Here is a 14,085-nt window from a genome sequence, read left to right as displayed (position 1 = left end):
AGAGAAAAACCTTGTTTCCAAAGACAATAGTGACCATGGGCCCCCTACCAACCAACCAACATAGCTAAAATACACTTGAGCCAGGTTAACACAGCTACTTTGAGCAGTGTTTACTTCATGGGGGAAGAAAGGGTTAGAGGAGAACCTGTAGACCCCTCTTGGGCTTCTTGTAAGCTACCCGTATGCTCAACTAGTCAATCCACCATTGCCCCAGTCTCATTCTATTGACCTATTATACATATATCCTCCAAGGATCTTTTGGGGTAAGGTGAGCTAGGCAAGAGGCTATGTGCCCTTTTTGGCCATGAGCACTCAGGTTCTGCCACAATGTCCAACTGGTCAATCTATGTCAACTTCTGTCTCATCCATACTGTTAGACCTCAGGTAGATACACCCCCAAGTATCTCTCTTCAAGAGGGCCCATTTCTACTTTGGAAGAATGGCTCTATACTATGGTGTCATATCAAAAGTGGAAGAGCAATATCTTATAGAAAACACATCCATATTCCTCTGAATTCAACCAAAAGGAATATATTAATACAGTAAAACCCCAAAGAACTGGCATTAGTACTTAAAAGGGGGGTTGTTCCGCCAAAACAACTTCTCACCTATCTACAGGGGTCGGAAGGGTACAGTTTTTTTCCTTGTGGAGAGCACAATGTAGGTGTGTCATAAGGCCATGCTGCTCTGGGAAATTAAGTATGCAAATGGTAAGTGGTACCTATCTACAGGATAGGTGATAAGTATCTGATCAGTAGGGGACTGACTCTAGAATAGTCAGGGTCCTGATTAAACCCCTTTAACCGATGCAATTTGCGATGGGAATCCTACTTTTTTAAACTAGAAAATCAGATTTTTTTTTTTACATTTTGTTTTAAAAAGTTTTATCGATAAACAGACAGACAATTTTTGCAAAAATCCTCATTTTTGTAATCAAATAAATACATGAAAATCTATGTTTATACACACTGATCTTCTCCCTCTCTGAATGCTATTGGTATTTAAATACTATCCAAGGATAAGTCAGGGAAAATATCCTATTTTATTCATAGTCATGCAGAATTCTGCCAAGTACACACACCACAAGTTATAGCCTTCTTAACTAAGCTTCTCCTCAGAGCTGATACTGAGAAGATGACCTGGATTTAACCGATTCACCTCTCGGGTTCCTTCAGGGATGATGCAGTTGGTGAAAACAGTAGCCAAATATTACTCATTTAAGGGAAAGAGTCATCATGACCAACCCTGCAGCCTCATTCACTAAAAATATGGAGCCAGGGCGAAGAGTTGAGTCATCAACGTTGGAGAGAAGGAATTTACAGCTGGAATCTGTCACTGTCATCGTGTCTTCGAGATGCAAGTGTATACGAAAGGCAGGATCGACTTTATACAGTTTATCCGTCCTTTACGGAATCTTATACCAGAATATCAAATTTTCTAGGTTATTTGACAGTCATCGAAAAGATATAAAACTCAATTGTAAGGACAGAAAAGATTAACGCAAAATAAGCCATCGACTCTTCTTCATCTACGCCAGTATTGTGAATGTAGCACCCGAATTCCCTCAGTCATGGTGAACGCAATTTTTCCCTATGGTGTTAAAAAGGAATTCTGTCACCGGGTTCAGGAAGTCTGACTGAGAGCTGAGTCACGGAGGCGGCCCGTGCAGACTTCTCCCCACAACATGCTCACTTACAGCTCTCTACTCTTTTGTGTATAGGGAGAAAGCAGTCAATCTGCATGCGGCAGGCGGGGAGAGGTGGGGCCACCCGCCTTCATGACTCATAGCTCAGCTCCAAGTCAAACTGCATGAACCTGGAGACAAAATCCCTTTAAATATGGTTCAGTAGAGCCACTAGTGGTAACAAGTGTTACATCTGGAATACAAGCAGTAAATGGGGTATGATATGTTTGTTTGAATGAGACTTACGCTCCTTCTCTTGAGCAATACAAGTTAGGCTGAGCTCAACCTGCCGTAATTCACTGCGTGCCATCAGCGGGAGACACGCACACAGCAAGTACGTAATAACATTGCGTACTTGCTACTCACTGCCAATCACCATGCGCTATCTTGGTGTAGGTGCTTGGGTAATATACAGCAAGATGCTCTGATTTTTCTTGCAGGCATTTCTTGCCCAATTGATGTGGGGGTGTGGAATGCGCTATACCAACACGGCCGTGTGAGCCCAGCCTTTGGACACAGTATTAAAGGGAACGTCTGGAACTTGGGGATTTTTTTTCTTGATGACATACTCTCAGGATAAGTCATCAACATATGATTGGGGAGGTTCTGCCAATCGAGATCCCCGCTGATTCCCGTCAGTATAGACAATGCAGGAAGCAGATGGCGCTGTCCATATTGTATTTAATGGGGGCTGTCCTCCAGTACTAAACCGGGCCGCTGCAATTTTGACAGCGCTATCTGCTTCTAGCACTGACATACTTGATAGCAGGGCCAGGAATCATCTGATCAGTGAGGATCCTGATTGGTGGACCCCTGACAAACATCTATTGATGATCTATTCTGAGAAATAATCCCTAAAGTCCCAGACAACCCCTTTAAAGGAATTACATTCCACACAATATACTGCCACCTTCAAAACAAAAAGTACAGGTGTTGTAAAGACCACTAATGAAAAATGTACAGCCTGTATGACAGCCCAGCGCTGCATACACAATTAAGTCAACTGGAAACAGTCAGTAAGCTTGTTGACAAGCACACCCCTAACAGCTTATGCCCTTTTTCCTTCTAACAAGAAATATGCATGCTCATTTTTCCTTTACGCTTTGCACTATACTTCCCAGCTCAAATACACATTAAAATATAAATTCACCTTTTGAGGCCCATTATGGGGCTCCAAGGTGAGGGAACGGGGGAGTAAGCCAAGTGGTTTCATACTCACTGGGCGTCCTATTCCAGTTTTCTGTCCCCATCAAGTTGACGCATGCTAGCTGCCTGACTCTTTCTTTGCGCACCTCCCATAGAGATAAATGAGAGATGTGTGTGCCGAAAACGTCAAACTGCTAGCATGCGCCAACTTCTTGGAACATGGCGCCTGGTAAGTATGAAACAAAGCTCCTCGGATTCCCTGTTTGCTCCCCTTCAAGTCTCAAAACATATTTTATGGTCCTCAAAAGCTGACGACACATTCCCTTTAAGCCTAAAAGGAATGCTGCGAGATTTCAGCACTGAGGTATAAAGAATTGTGAATACAGCTTTGAACTGTGATGTTATTCACTGTACACTCTAAATATGGGGAATGTTTTTATGGAAAAAATGGATGTACATACCGATGACAATCAGCGTGTAATTCACATTGATGCTTCCAAATCCATTAGTGGCCTTGCAGATGTAGCTTCCCGCATCCTCGCTTTCCACATCCTTAATTTTCAACCCTTGAACATACGTCCTGAACCTGGTCCAACCGCTATGGATTGAACGGCCATCTTTCATCCACATTGTAAGAGGTGGCGGGTCGCCCTCAACCGGGCACAGCAGTTTGATGGTTCTTCCTAATCTTACCGTTTGCCGGTGTATCACTTTGTCTGAAATGCGCGGAGGACCTATTGGAGAAACAATGTATAAAGTGTCAATTTTTACAAAAAGTTTTAGCAAAATTATATATATATGTATTAAAGTCAATCGATTCGCAGATAAGATCTTAAAAATTACACAAAAAATGTACAAAAATAGCATGGCAGTCACTTGGTCCTTCTCTGGTTACATGGAATAGTTGAAGAGCCAATAAATCAAGTATGGATTCTCAAGAATTCCTGAGCTGTGATCCTACATTCTGAGGTGCTGGTGCCAGGCCCAGCCCCAGGACCACTTCCATGGCATTGACCTTTCATTTTTGTCCTCTCCTGTCATCAGATTAAGATGTGCAAGGAGACAAGGAGTCACCCCAGTGTCCTTTGTTCTTTTTCAGTATCAAAGTTAACTATGTAAAAGTTAAAAAGATATAAAAAAGGTGAAACCAACGTAAAGGATGACATACCATGTATTAACGAAGACAGAAATGTAAGCCATTACTAAAAATATTGTAAAGCCTCTGCTCAAATTTGACAGCATATAGTATCCTTACAAATTAGCAGATTATATCATAACTAGAGATGAGCGAGTATACTCGCTAAGGCTAACTACTCAAGCGAGTAGTGCCTTTGCCGAGTATCTCCCCGCTCGGCGGGGGGCGGGGAGCGGCGGGGGAGAGCGGGGAGGAACGGAGGGGAGATCTCTCTCTCCCTCCCACCCCCCCACTCCCCGCCGCAACTCACCTGTCAGCTGCGCCGGCCCCGGAATCTTTAGAGACGAGCCGGGAGATACTCGGCTAAGGCACTACTCGCTCGAGTAATGTGCCTTAGCGAGTATACTTGCTCATCTCTAATCATAACCAATAAAGTTTAAGAAGTAATAACTGCCTATACAGTTATGTTCCATATTGAGAACATAATTGTAAAAGGAACCATAAAATACCTGAGAAAATAAGACACCGGCTGAAGGCCACGAAGACAAAGGGAAAGAAAGGAAAAAGAGGAATACAAGGAGAAATAATAATATAGTAACCTAGTGTTTAAGGCTAAAAAAAGACATATGTCCATGTAGTTCACCCTACTACCAATGTTGAGCCAGACGAAGGCAAAAACTCCAATGATGTGGAAGCCAATTTTTCTCATTGTATGGGAAAAAGATTACTTCCCGACTCCAATCTGGCAATCGGAATAATCCCCGGATCACCGACCCTCCTGAAGTAATCAGTGATATAACATGTAATATTGTAACTCTCAAGAAAGGCGTCCAGGCCCCTCTTGTACTCTTTTAGTGAATTCACCATCACCACGTCCTCAGGCAGAGAGTTCCATAGTCTCACTGCTCTTACAGTAAAGAACCCTCTTCTATGTTGGTACAGAAACTTTCCTTCCTCTAGACGTAGAGGGCGCCTCCTTGTTACAATCACAGTCCTGGGTATAATATGCTCGTTCGAGTATTAGCATACTCAATGGTGCTCATTACTCGAACGAGCATCAAGCCGTGATCGACCCCGCCCCAGTTTTGGCTCCTCCCTGCTGTGATGTGCCTGTTTTGGCCCCTCCCCACCACGACGCAGTGCGTGTCATTGGAAAAATTTTTTGTCAGGCAGGGGAGAGAGAGAAAGAGAGAGAGAACCAAGAGAAAAAAAAAAAACCTCGGCTCTCACATACAAAAATGCTCGAGTCTCCCATTGTAGTCAATGGGGTTCGTAACTCGAGTAGAGCTCTCGAATTTTACGAAAAGCTCGACTCGAATAATGTGGCCTCGAGCATTTGGGTGCTCGCTCATCTCTAAAGGGGACCACGAGTGCCTCAGAATAACCAATGTAGCTGCCGATAAAAAATTTTTAAATAGCCCTGTTTCGTTCGAGAAACCGGCCAAGGGAAAATGGAAAGAAGGTCGATAGCAGGAGTCATTGGATAGGAACACCCAATGAGACTATAGTGTAGTTCGAAAATCTAAGACCAGAAGGATCGTATGAGTAGGCAATCCCACTACATATATGACATTGTCCCAGGCGTGTCCACACATCTCCAACACAGATCCAGCATGGAGGGGAAAGCTCTATATAGGGCTGCAGGAACACAACATTTTCCTAGGTCTTGGTAAAGGCCAGTTGTGATAGAGGAGAAGAACCCCGTATGAGGCTGCCCAGTTTTGAACTGTACTATTTCCCCGAAATCTCCATTTTTTCTTTTTGAACTTATTAAAATGAGTTACATTTAATTTTTATTTTTGTGTTTGGGTTCTCGCCTTCAAAAGCCGTTACATTTGTCAGCGCTGAGCCAGCACAGCATATAAAGGCAATTATGGAATCTTCATGTGGTTTTGTACTAAGATGCGCCTACGCTGCACTTTATAGCAATGTGATACATTTTAATTCCGCGTGTGCTTGCTAAATCGCTGCCCTCCGGCTGCTAACTATTTTTCACATTCAGATGCCCATTGGCACCAGTCCCCCAACTAACGCTCCACACATCTGAAAATAAAATATATATACCTATAAAAATAGCGGCAATCTCAAAAACACCTTGGCGGTACATAATCAGGTGCCGCTTACGTTTCTGTAAGAATCATTATGTCAGTCATAGCTGGTGAAAAAAAAGTTTTAAAAGTTTAGTGCTTTGCAACTGGATAAAAAAACTGGACAGCAGCCTACAATCTGAAGGGGTTCAGCCAACATTAGCTTCATGCTGGCACCAAAGTGAGTTACTGGAAGATAGTTTGTTCCATATTTCATATTACAGGACGGCAGTATAAAGGCATGGCAAAAATTATTATACCCGATGACACAGCAAACAGGTCATATAAGGACCTGCCTAAAGTAAATTCCATAGTTATATACAATAATCGTTCCTTATTCTTTAGACTTCCACTATTCCCATTATTTCACCTATGATGTCCTTAGGCATTCCTCAATTTACTCTCCCAGTAGCCTTTGGCTAGTGCTATATAGTTGATAACAGGGAACACAAGAACTCCAGCATCATAGAACATCAATATATTGTTAGGGTGAATAGGAAAATCTGTTGCAGATATATGGGATCCAACTTTGAGATGATCAAACAACAACCATCACATCTGACAAAAGGACTTTGTTGTAGTCATGTAGTCAACCTCCTTCGACTGGAATATACTCCAATAAACAAACCTAAAGGGGTCTTTCAGGCTATTTTTATTGACGAGCTGGGGTGGACAAAAATATGGAAACACCATATGAAATGCATGGGATTTTAATCATTAGCCCTGAGCTGCCCTGTTGGCCCCTGCTTGGCTGAGAACTTTCCCACCAAATTTATGTTTACTTCACCTCTTGCCCTGCTCTAGCTGGTTTTGGGAGCCAGATGGTAACAGCAGCTTAATGCCTCAAACCCCTGACCAATGGAACCTTGTTGGTCGGGCAGATGTTCACTTCTGCCTGGCAGTATCTGTGTCATATTAGCTCCACTCAAAAATGGGATATACATGTCTTATTGAAATATGATTTATAATCCCATGTAATTTAGGGCATGCATTATGTATTCTCTGAATAGGTCATTCTATTCTGGCGCCTGCTGTTACCAGCAAAACACAGTGGGTACAGAGCGGAAGTAGATCACTTTGATCCCCGTGTAATGGTTAGCGCTGGTAATTGCAGGAGTAGCTTCTATTAAAATCAATTAGAGTGGCGCCTGCAATTTCCAGGGCTGACCACTACACAAGAATCAAAGCAATTTGTTTCTACTTTACACCCTGTGTATTTTGCCGGTATCAGCAGGTGCTGGAACAGATGATCGGTTATGGTCCTGAGTGACGAACCACAACTAGTCAGCTATTGATGACCTATCCTGAGGATAGATCATCAATAAAAGTAGCCTGGAAGACCGCTTTAATAACCTGAAGGCCCCCATATACATTAGACTACAATCATCCAAACCCACCAATTTTGGTGAGACCGGATGACTCTCAAATATGTATGTGGGCTTCCCAGCTTTCACCGTGACAGATGATGCCATGGTTCACTTGCGGTCAAAGAAGCCCCTTTTCCAGGATTGGTGGGGGTTTCAGTGGTTAGACCTCCACCGATCAGCAAGTTATCCCCTAGCCTGTGGATAGGGAATAACTTGAAATTCTGGTCCAATCCTTTTAATGACTATAGAAGGAACCTGTCAATCATTGAGCTGAGGAAGACCAAGGGCAGAAGCACAGGACGAGTCTATGCGGAGCGGCCGGTCCACCGGACGACTTGAGCTCGTGTGCATACAGTGTGTGGGGTAGAAGAATGAAGACTTCTCCATGATGGAAGTGCTGCTGGAAGAAACCATGTATGATGCCCCTCCACGTCTGAGCGCTGATCTGACAGCGCTAACAGTTGGGTTAATTTCACCTGACAGTCTTCCATTAAGCATAATTTATGGCAAATCGGAAAAAAAAAGGGATACTGGGCAGCGGAAATCCAAAAATATTTCTAAAAACGACTCCACATAGGAGCAATATTACGGCACGCGTCTGTACTAACATTTCATACGAGCGTAGACGCATACTGAAATTTCAGAAATATTTTTTTATGCTAATGGTGTTAAAGGGATAAGAAGATTAGTAAATCTGACGTCTGAGTCGTCGTTAAGTCATCATAATTACCCTGTGAAATTTGTCTTTTAATGCAGCAGCTTATCACCGTATATATTTAATACATCAGCTGCTTAGCTCTTCCTCGGACGCACAGTAACGCATCCTCCGCCGGCTCTGGTATGTTTAATGATATACCCACATGCACACATGGAGACACAGAATTTTTCACCCCGTCTGATGACACGGGAGGACGCTCTGGCTAAAAGTGATTTGACTATAAAGTGCCAGTGATGACATCACCTGGACTATATCCAACATTACTCTTACGCATTTCTTATTAAAGCCTCTTTCAGACAAGTGTATTTCAAATCTGTGAGTAATTCGAGTATGGCGCTATTGAAGATCTATGAATCTATTTACATGGGTATATAAAGCATGCACGTATATGAAAAAAGGGTCAGGAACACTATCTTTACTCCTTAGGGAGAGCACCAAGAAGGTGAGTAAGTAAGGAGACTTATAAGGCCATTCATGCTCCTCTGGGTAATATGCAAATAAGGGAGATGAGCAATACCTCTGCAGCGCCACCTATTGGACGATGGAGCACGTGCTTTTTTCGTGTGTTCTATGTGCCTGGCAGCCGTCCCAGCGATAATTGTTCCTGTCCTTTTACACAGGGGTGATCATTGCTCAGTGAATGGGGGTGGAGTGCGCTGAAGATTGCTTCTAGCCACCCACCTCCATTCACAGGAAATAGGCAGTCGTTCATAGATGAATGACTGCCTGCTTACACAGGCCTGCAGAGACTGAACGACGAATGATAGGCGAACAAATTATATCATTCGGCGTTCAGTCGCTGGCAGCATTTACATTTAACGATGATTGTTCAGAATTCTGTAGCCCGCGAGACTCTGAATGATTATGAGTCCTGGAGCTACAAAGGGAAGATAAAGCACTTCCTGGAGGGGCTACTGCCCCACTGAAGGGGGGCAGTGTTTCCCCTGGGGGCTGCTATTAGCACTATTAAGCCGCCTTCACACAAGCCTAAGCACAATTGCGCATGCCTCAGTGCAACGTGTTTGTGTGCACTGAACAAGGCTTTTTTGTGCACATATTGGCGTATTTTACGGTACTTTTTCTGCCCACGGGTCATGTTCATTTGTGAGCGGCAGACAAACTCACCGATTGAAATGGCTAATTATATCCAGCTGTGTTCTTTTTCCATTGGAATTCCGCAGTATCTTCTTGCGTATTGCACAAACATTTGCGCTTCCTCCATTGACTTCTATTAGGATATTTGGTACGTAAATGCGCAGAAAAATAGAGCATGTTCTATATTGTTTTTTGTGTGGCTGAAACGTGCACTCAAAATACGTGCATGCGAGCGAACCCATTGAAATCAATTGGTCTGTGTGAAGTCGGTCTGAGTACTTGAGGGCCACTTTTACTGCTGGGAGTGAGAGGGGGCATAATTACTATAGGGCCACTAAGAGGGGGCATGATTACTGTAGGGCCACTAAGAGGGGGCATGATTACTGTAGGGCCACTGAGAGGGGGCATGATTACTGTAGGGCCACTAAGAGGGGGCATGATTACTGTAGGGCCAGTAAGAGGGGGCATTATTACTGTAGGGCCAGTAAGAGGGGGCATTATTACTGTAGGGCCACTGAGAGGGGGCATAATTACTGTAGGGCCACTAAGAGGGGGCATGATTACTGTAGGGCCAGTAAGAGGGGGCATTATTACTGTAGGGCCACTGAGAGGGGGCATGATTACTGTAGGGCCACTGAGAGGGGGCATAATTACTATAGGGCCACTGAGAGGGGGCATAATTACTGTAGGGCCACTAAGAGGGGGCATGATTACTGTAGGGCCAGTAAGAGGGGGCATTATTACTGTAGGGCCACTGAGAGGGGGCATGATTACTGTAGGGCCACTAAGAAGTGGAATAATTACTGTAGGGCCATTGAAAGGGAGGATAATTACTGTAGGGCCACTGAAAGGGGGCATGATTACTGTAGGGCCACTAAGAGGGGGCATGATTACTGTAGGGCCACTGGGAAGGGGCATGATTACTGTAGGGCCACTAAGATGGGGCATGATTACTGTAGGGCCTCTGAGAGGGGGCATGATTACTGTAGGGCCACTAAGAGGGGGCATGATTAGTGCAGGGCCACTAAGAGGAGGCATGATTACTGTAGGGCCATTGAGAGGGGGCATAATTACTGTAGTGCCACTGAGCGGGGGCATGATTACTGTAGGGCCACTGAGCGGGGGCATGATTACTGTAGGGCCACTGAGAGGGGGCATGATTACTGTAGGGCCATTGAGAGAGGGCATGATTACTGTAGGGCCACTGAGAGGGGGTATGATTACTGTAGGGCCACTAAGAGGGGCGTTGATTACTATAGGGTCACTGAGACGCTCGTCAGAAAGAGCCCTTATAGTCCGAAAAATACGGTATTTAGTAAACTGCTTAGCCATATATTTCCACTTCTATATAATGCTGTAACATTTAGTTCTTAAAACTTTTATTTCTTAACAACTCCAACTTTTCTTTGCAAAGTCTCATCTAATCTGATCCTCTAATGTTCAAACACGGCTACATTTTTAGCAGTAATGACACTCAAACCTACAATTGGCAGCATTGTTCATACATCATTTTTCTTTGCTTCTTTTCTATACCCATTTTTTTTAGGCAACGTGATACGAAGGCTCAGAAAATATATATAACTTTTTTTTTCCAGCTCCTTCCCCCCCGAGACAAAAGTGGCAATGTATTGGTGTCAGTAAAGGATAAGCAACTGCAGGGTCAATTCTGCGAAAAAGAGATGAGTTGTCCACCTGTCTCAGGGAACAGCTGGGCGACTTTCAATGTATATTGTACTGTGGATTATAATGGGCCCCATCCAGAATTGGAATCCCGGCCAATACAAACACAAACCCCGAACACATAGAAAAGGCCGTGTGATGCCATACTGGCAGAGGAAGGATAAAGCCCTTTATCAAAGCATAGCTCTGGTCATGTGCAGCCGGATTCTTACAGCCCAATAAACTGCTGCTATTTCTATTTTATATATTTTTTTGTGCCGGTTTATTTTCTCTTCTGCGGGAGGGAATTTTATGAACTCCTAATTGAAAGGTGGTTGCTGGTATGAAGTCAAGGTCTATTAGGAAAGAGGGAGAATTGTCTTTCGGTTTGAAATAGAGTATTTTTAGAAATAAAGTAAACATGCAATCCATTTTTTCTTAAAAAAAATTACTTTCAGGAAACCAGGTCTGGAAAAATTACTGCTGGTCCAAAAAAATTTTTTTTTTTTTAGCACAATGGATATATTTCCTTACTTGATAAAGAGATTATGTCCTGAACTGGGCGACAGCCGACCTGACGAAGGACATTGTTACCAGGCTAGAGTTTAGCGGAATTTTTTTAACCACAAGGGTATAGCCACACAAATAGTTTCTATCCGTAAAAATTAGCCCGAAATCGTACGAAAATAAAGCATATGCTAAATGGTTATATTACATGTCTTTTCATCAGACAAAAAATTGCGATATGCCCTAGTTTGCTGTGATTTTCAGACAAAAACTGCCCACTTAAAGGGGTTGTCCCGCGAAACAAAGTTGGGGTATACACTTCTGTATGGCCATATTAATGCACTTTGTAATGTACATTGTGCATTAATTATGAGCCATACAGAAGTTATTCACTTACCTGTTCCGTTGCTAGCGTCCTCGTCTCCATGGTGCCGTCTAATTTCAGCGTCTAATCGCCCGATTAGACGCGCTTGCGCAGTCCGGTCTTCTCCCTTCAGAATGGGGCCGCTCGTGCCAGAGAGCGGCTCCTTGTAGCTCCGCCCCGTCACGTGCCGATTCCAGCCAATCAGGAGGCTGCAATCGGCATTGGACCGCGCAGAAGACCTGCGGTCCACCGAGGGTGAAGATCCCGGCGGCCATCTTCGCAAGGTAAGTAAGAAGTCACCGGAGCGCGGGGATTCGGGTAAGTACTATCCGTTTTTTTCTTTAAACCCCTGCATCGGGTTTGTCTCGCGCCGAACGGGGGGGGGGCTATTGAAAATAAAAAAAAAACGTTTCGGCGCGGGACAACCCCTTTAAATCGATGGCTATGCCCCAAAAAAACAGATTGCCCTCGTTTGATGCCCTTGTGATCTGTTTTTATTGCATGTAACCTTAAAAAAAAGTTTGCAGAACCCATCCTGCGTTTTTTCTTTCCTTTAGGGGACGTTCAGACGAGCGTATTTTCGTGCGCAGAAAACCGCGCGCCTATTAAAACCATGTAGTTCCTATAAAGTGTTCATATGCCCGTGTTTTTACTGCGTGTGAACGCGCACAGCAACGAAAAAAAAGGACATGCGTGGCTGTTTGGTCTGTACTGCGCTGCTCTTTACATTGGCTCCTATGGGACACGCAGCAGTCCGGTCGTGTGAACAACCCAATAGACAGCAATGTAATTTTTGCCAGAACATCAGAGCCCTGCTGGTGAAGGCCAATCCCAGGAGGTGTCTGGGCAGGGCAGCCCGGAAAAAAAAGAGAAAAACAACCGGGGTGAAAAACCACAACAAAACACACATAAAAGCCAAAAAAAAGGTATAAAGGAAGAAACGTAGTAATCAAACGTTCGCTGGGGCGCCAAAGAAATCGTGTGGCTCACAACTATCAATGCATAAAATACTGGCGCCGTGTATATGTGCTGCGATGCTGATACAGCTCAATGTATGGAGAGCATCTATGCCAAATTCCAAATTTTGAACACGCATATCACAAGCACGGACCTTTGTTCATGCGCATTTTTGCGCGCATGTACGCGCAGATTAACGCATACGCTCGTGTGAACCCTCCCTTATGCACTTAAAAATCAGATGCCAAAGGGATAAAAATTAAGAAGAAAAAAGGCAGGAACGCATAAAAATGTTGTAAAAACAGCACAAAAAATTGGTCCGATTTCTCAGGACTGAAAAAAAAACAGCCTTTGTTTATATAGTCTCCAAAAATACAATTTTGAGGGATATTTTTTCTTAGATATTACCACTCAAGATGTATTATATAAATGTTGATTATACTGCAACGGCTTTTGGTTGAGGACTCTGTAATCAGAAATTATGATATTGTGCACCAATCAGCACATCCAAGGAAGCCATTTTGAGCAGAGGGAAAAAAACTTAAAGCGATCCTCTGGTTTTGGGACAAATTTCTTTCCCGGGACTGGAGGGTGCCGTATGTTACCTGCTGTTGTTCTTCTTTGCTGATGTACATCTATTCCACCAATTCGGGTTCCTGTTTTCAGCCATCCAAGATGGCCGCTGCAATGTTTTTGCTGACTAATGCACACTGTGCACTGCTCTCTGATTGGTCAGCACTGATCATATGAGCAGTGCTGGCCAATCAGAGAGCAGGTGTAGTCCATTGGTACTCTAACACTACCAATGTACTCTTGGATGGCTGAAAATGGGATCCAGATCTGGCGGATGAGAGGGGCATTGGCACAAAAGGCCAAAAGCAGGTAGAATAACTGCGTCCTTTGGTCCCAAGACAAGATTTTGTCTGGAAACCCAAGGGTCGCTTTAATGAGGCAACAATTCTGTGTATTAAACACTGTCATGAAAATTAAACTACGGTTATGCTTATGGTGACCAATCAGATGCTGCATAAATGTTGCACTACGAGAGAGAATTCTATTGGTTGCCACGAGCAACAGCACTGTACTTATTTGTTCTTCGTGTTACATACAATAGCCAGTACCTCGGTTTACCATATGTCAGCTCATGTGTGTATGTTCTGCATATAAACAGTAACATCGTGTGCACTATAGGAAGTGGATTTTTGCACCTCAAGGCACTAACAAAATCCCTCTCCACATTCCTAACTTTCCGTGAACCACTTTTAATGGTATCCTGGGGAGGGAGTATGAGTCCTGAGATCATTCCTTCACATGATGGAGAGTTTTGAAGGAAAAATTCGCATATGGCCGCCATACATGTCATGAA

General features: G+C 43.7%; 1 protein-coding gene across 1 annotated transcript in view; it reads right to left on the bottom strand.

Moving 5' to 3' along the window:
* Positions 1 to 14,085, bottom strand: part of FGFRL1 (fibroblast growth factor receptor like 1) — a 160,791-nt gene that overhangs the window by 58,288 nt on the left and 88,418 nt on the right. Inside the window, exon 3 of the mRNA XM_066572999.1 lies at positions 3,292 to 3,564. Within this exon, the coding sequence (XP_066429096.1) occupies positions 3,292 to 3,564 (273 nt within the window). The remainder of the gene's footprint in view (positions 1 to 3,291; positions 3,565 to 14,085) is intronic.

The sequence above is a fragment of the Eleutherodactylus coqui genome, chromosome 7 (genome assembly GCF_035609145.1).
Source record: "Eleutherodactylus coqui strain aEleCoq1 chromosome 7, aEleCoq1.hap1, whole genome shotgun sequence".
Lineage (NCBI taxonomy): Eukaryota > Metazoa > Chordata > Amphibia > Anura > Eleutherodactylidae > Eleutherodactylus > Eleutherodactylus coqui.
The sequence above is the reverse complement of the archived record's forward strand: the minus strand, read 5'-3'. Positions and strand labels throughout refer to the sequence as shown.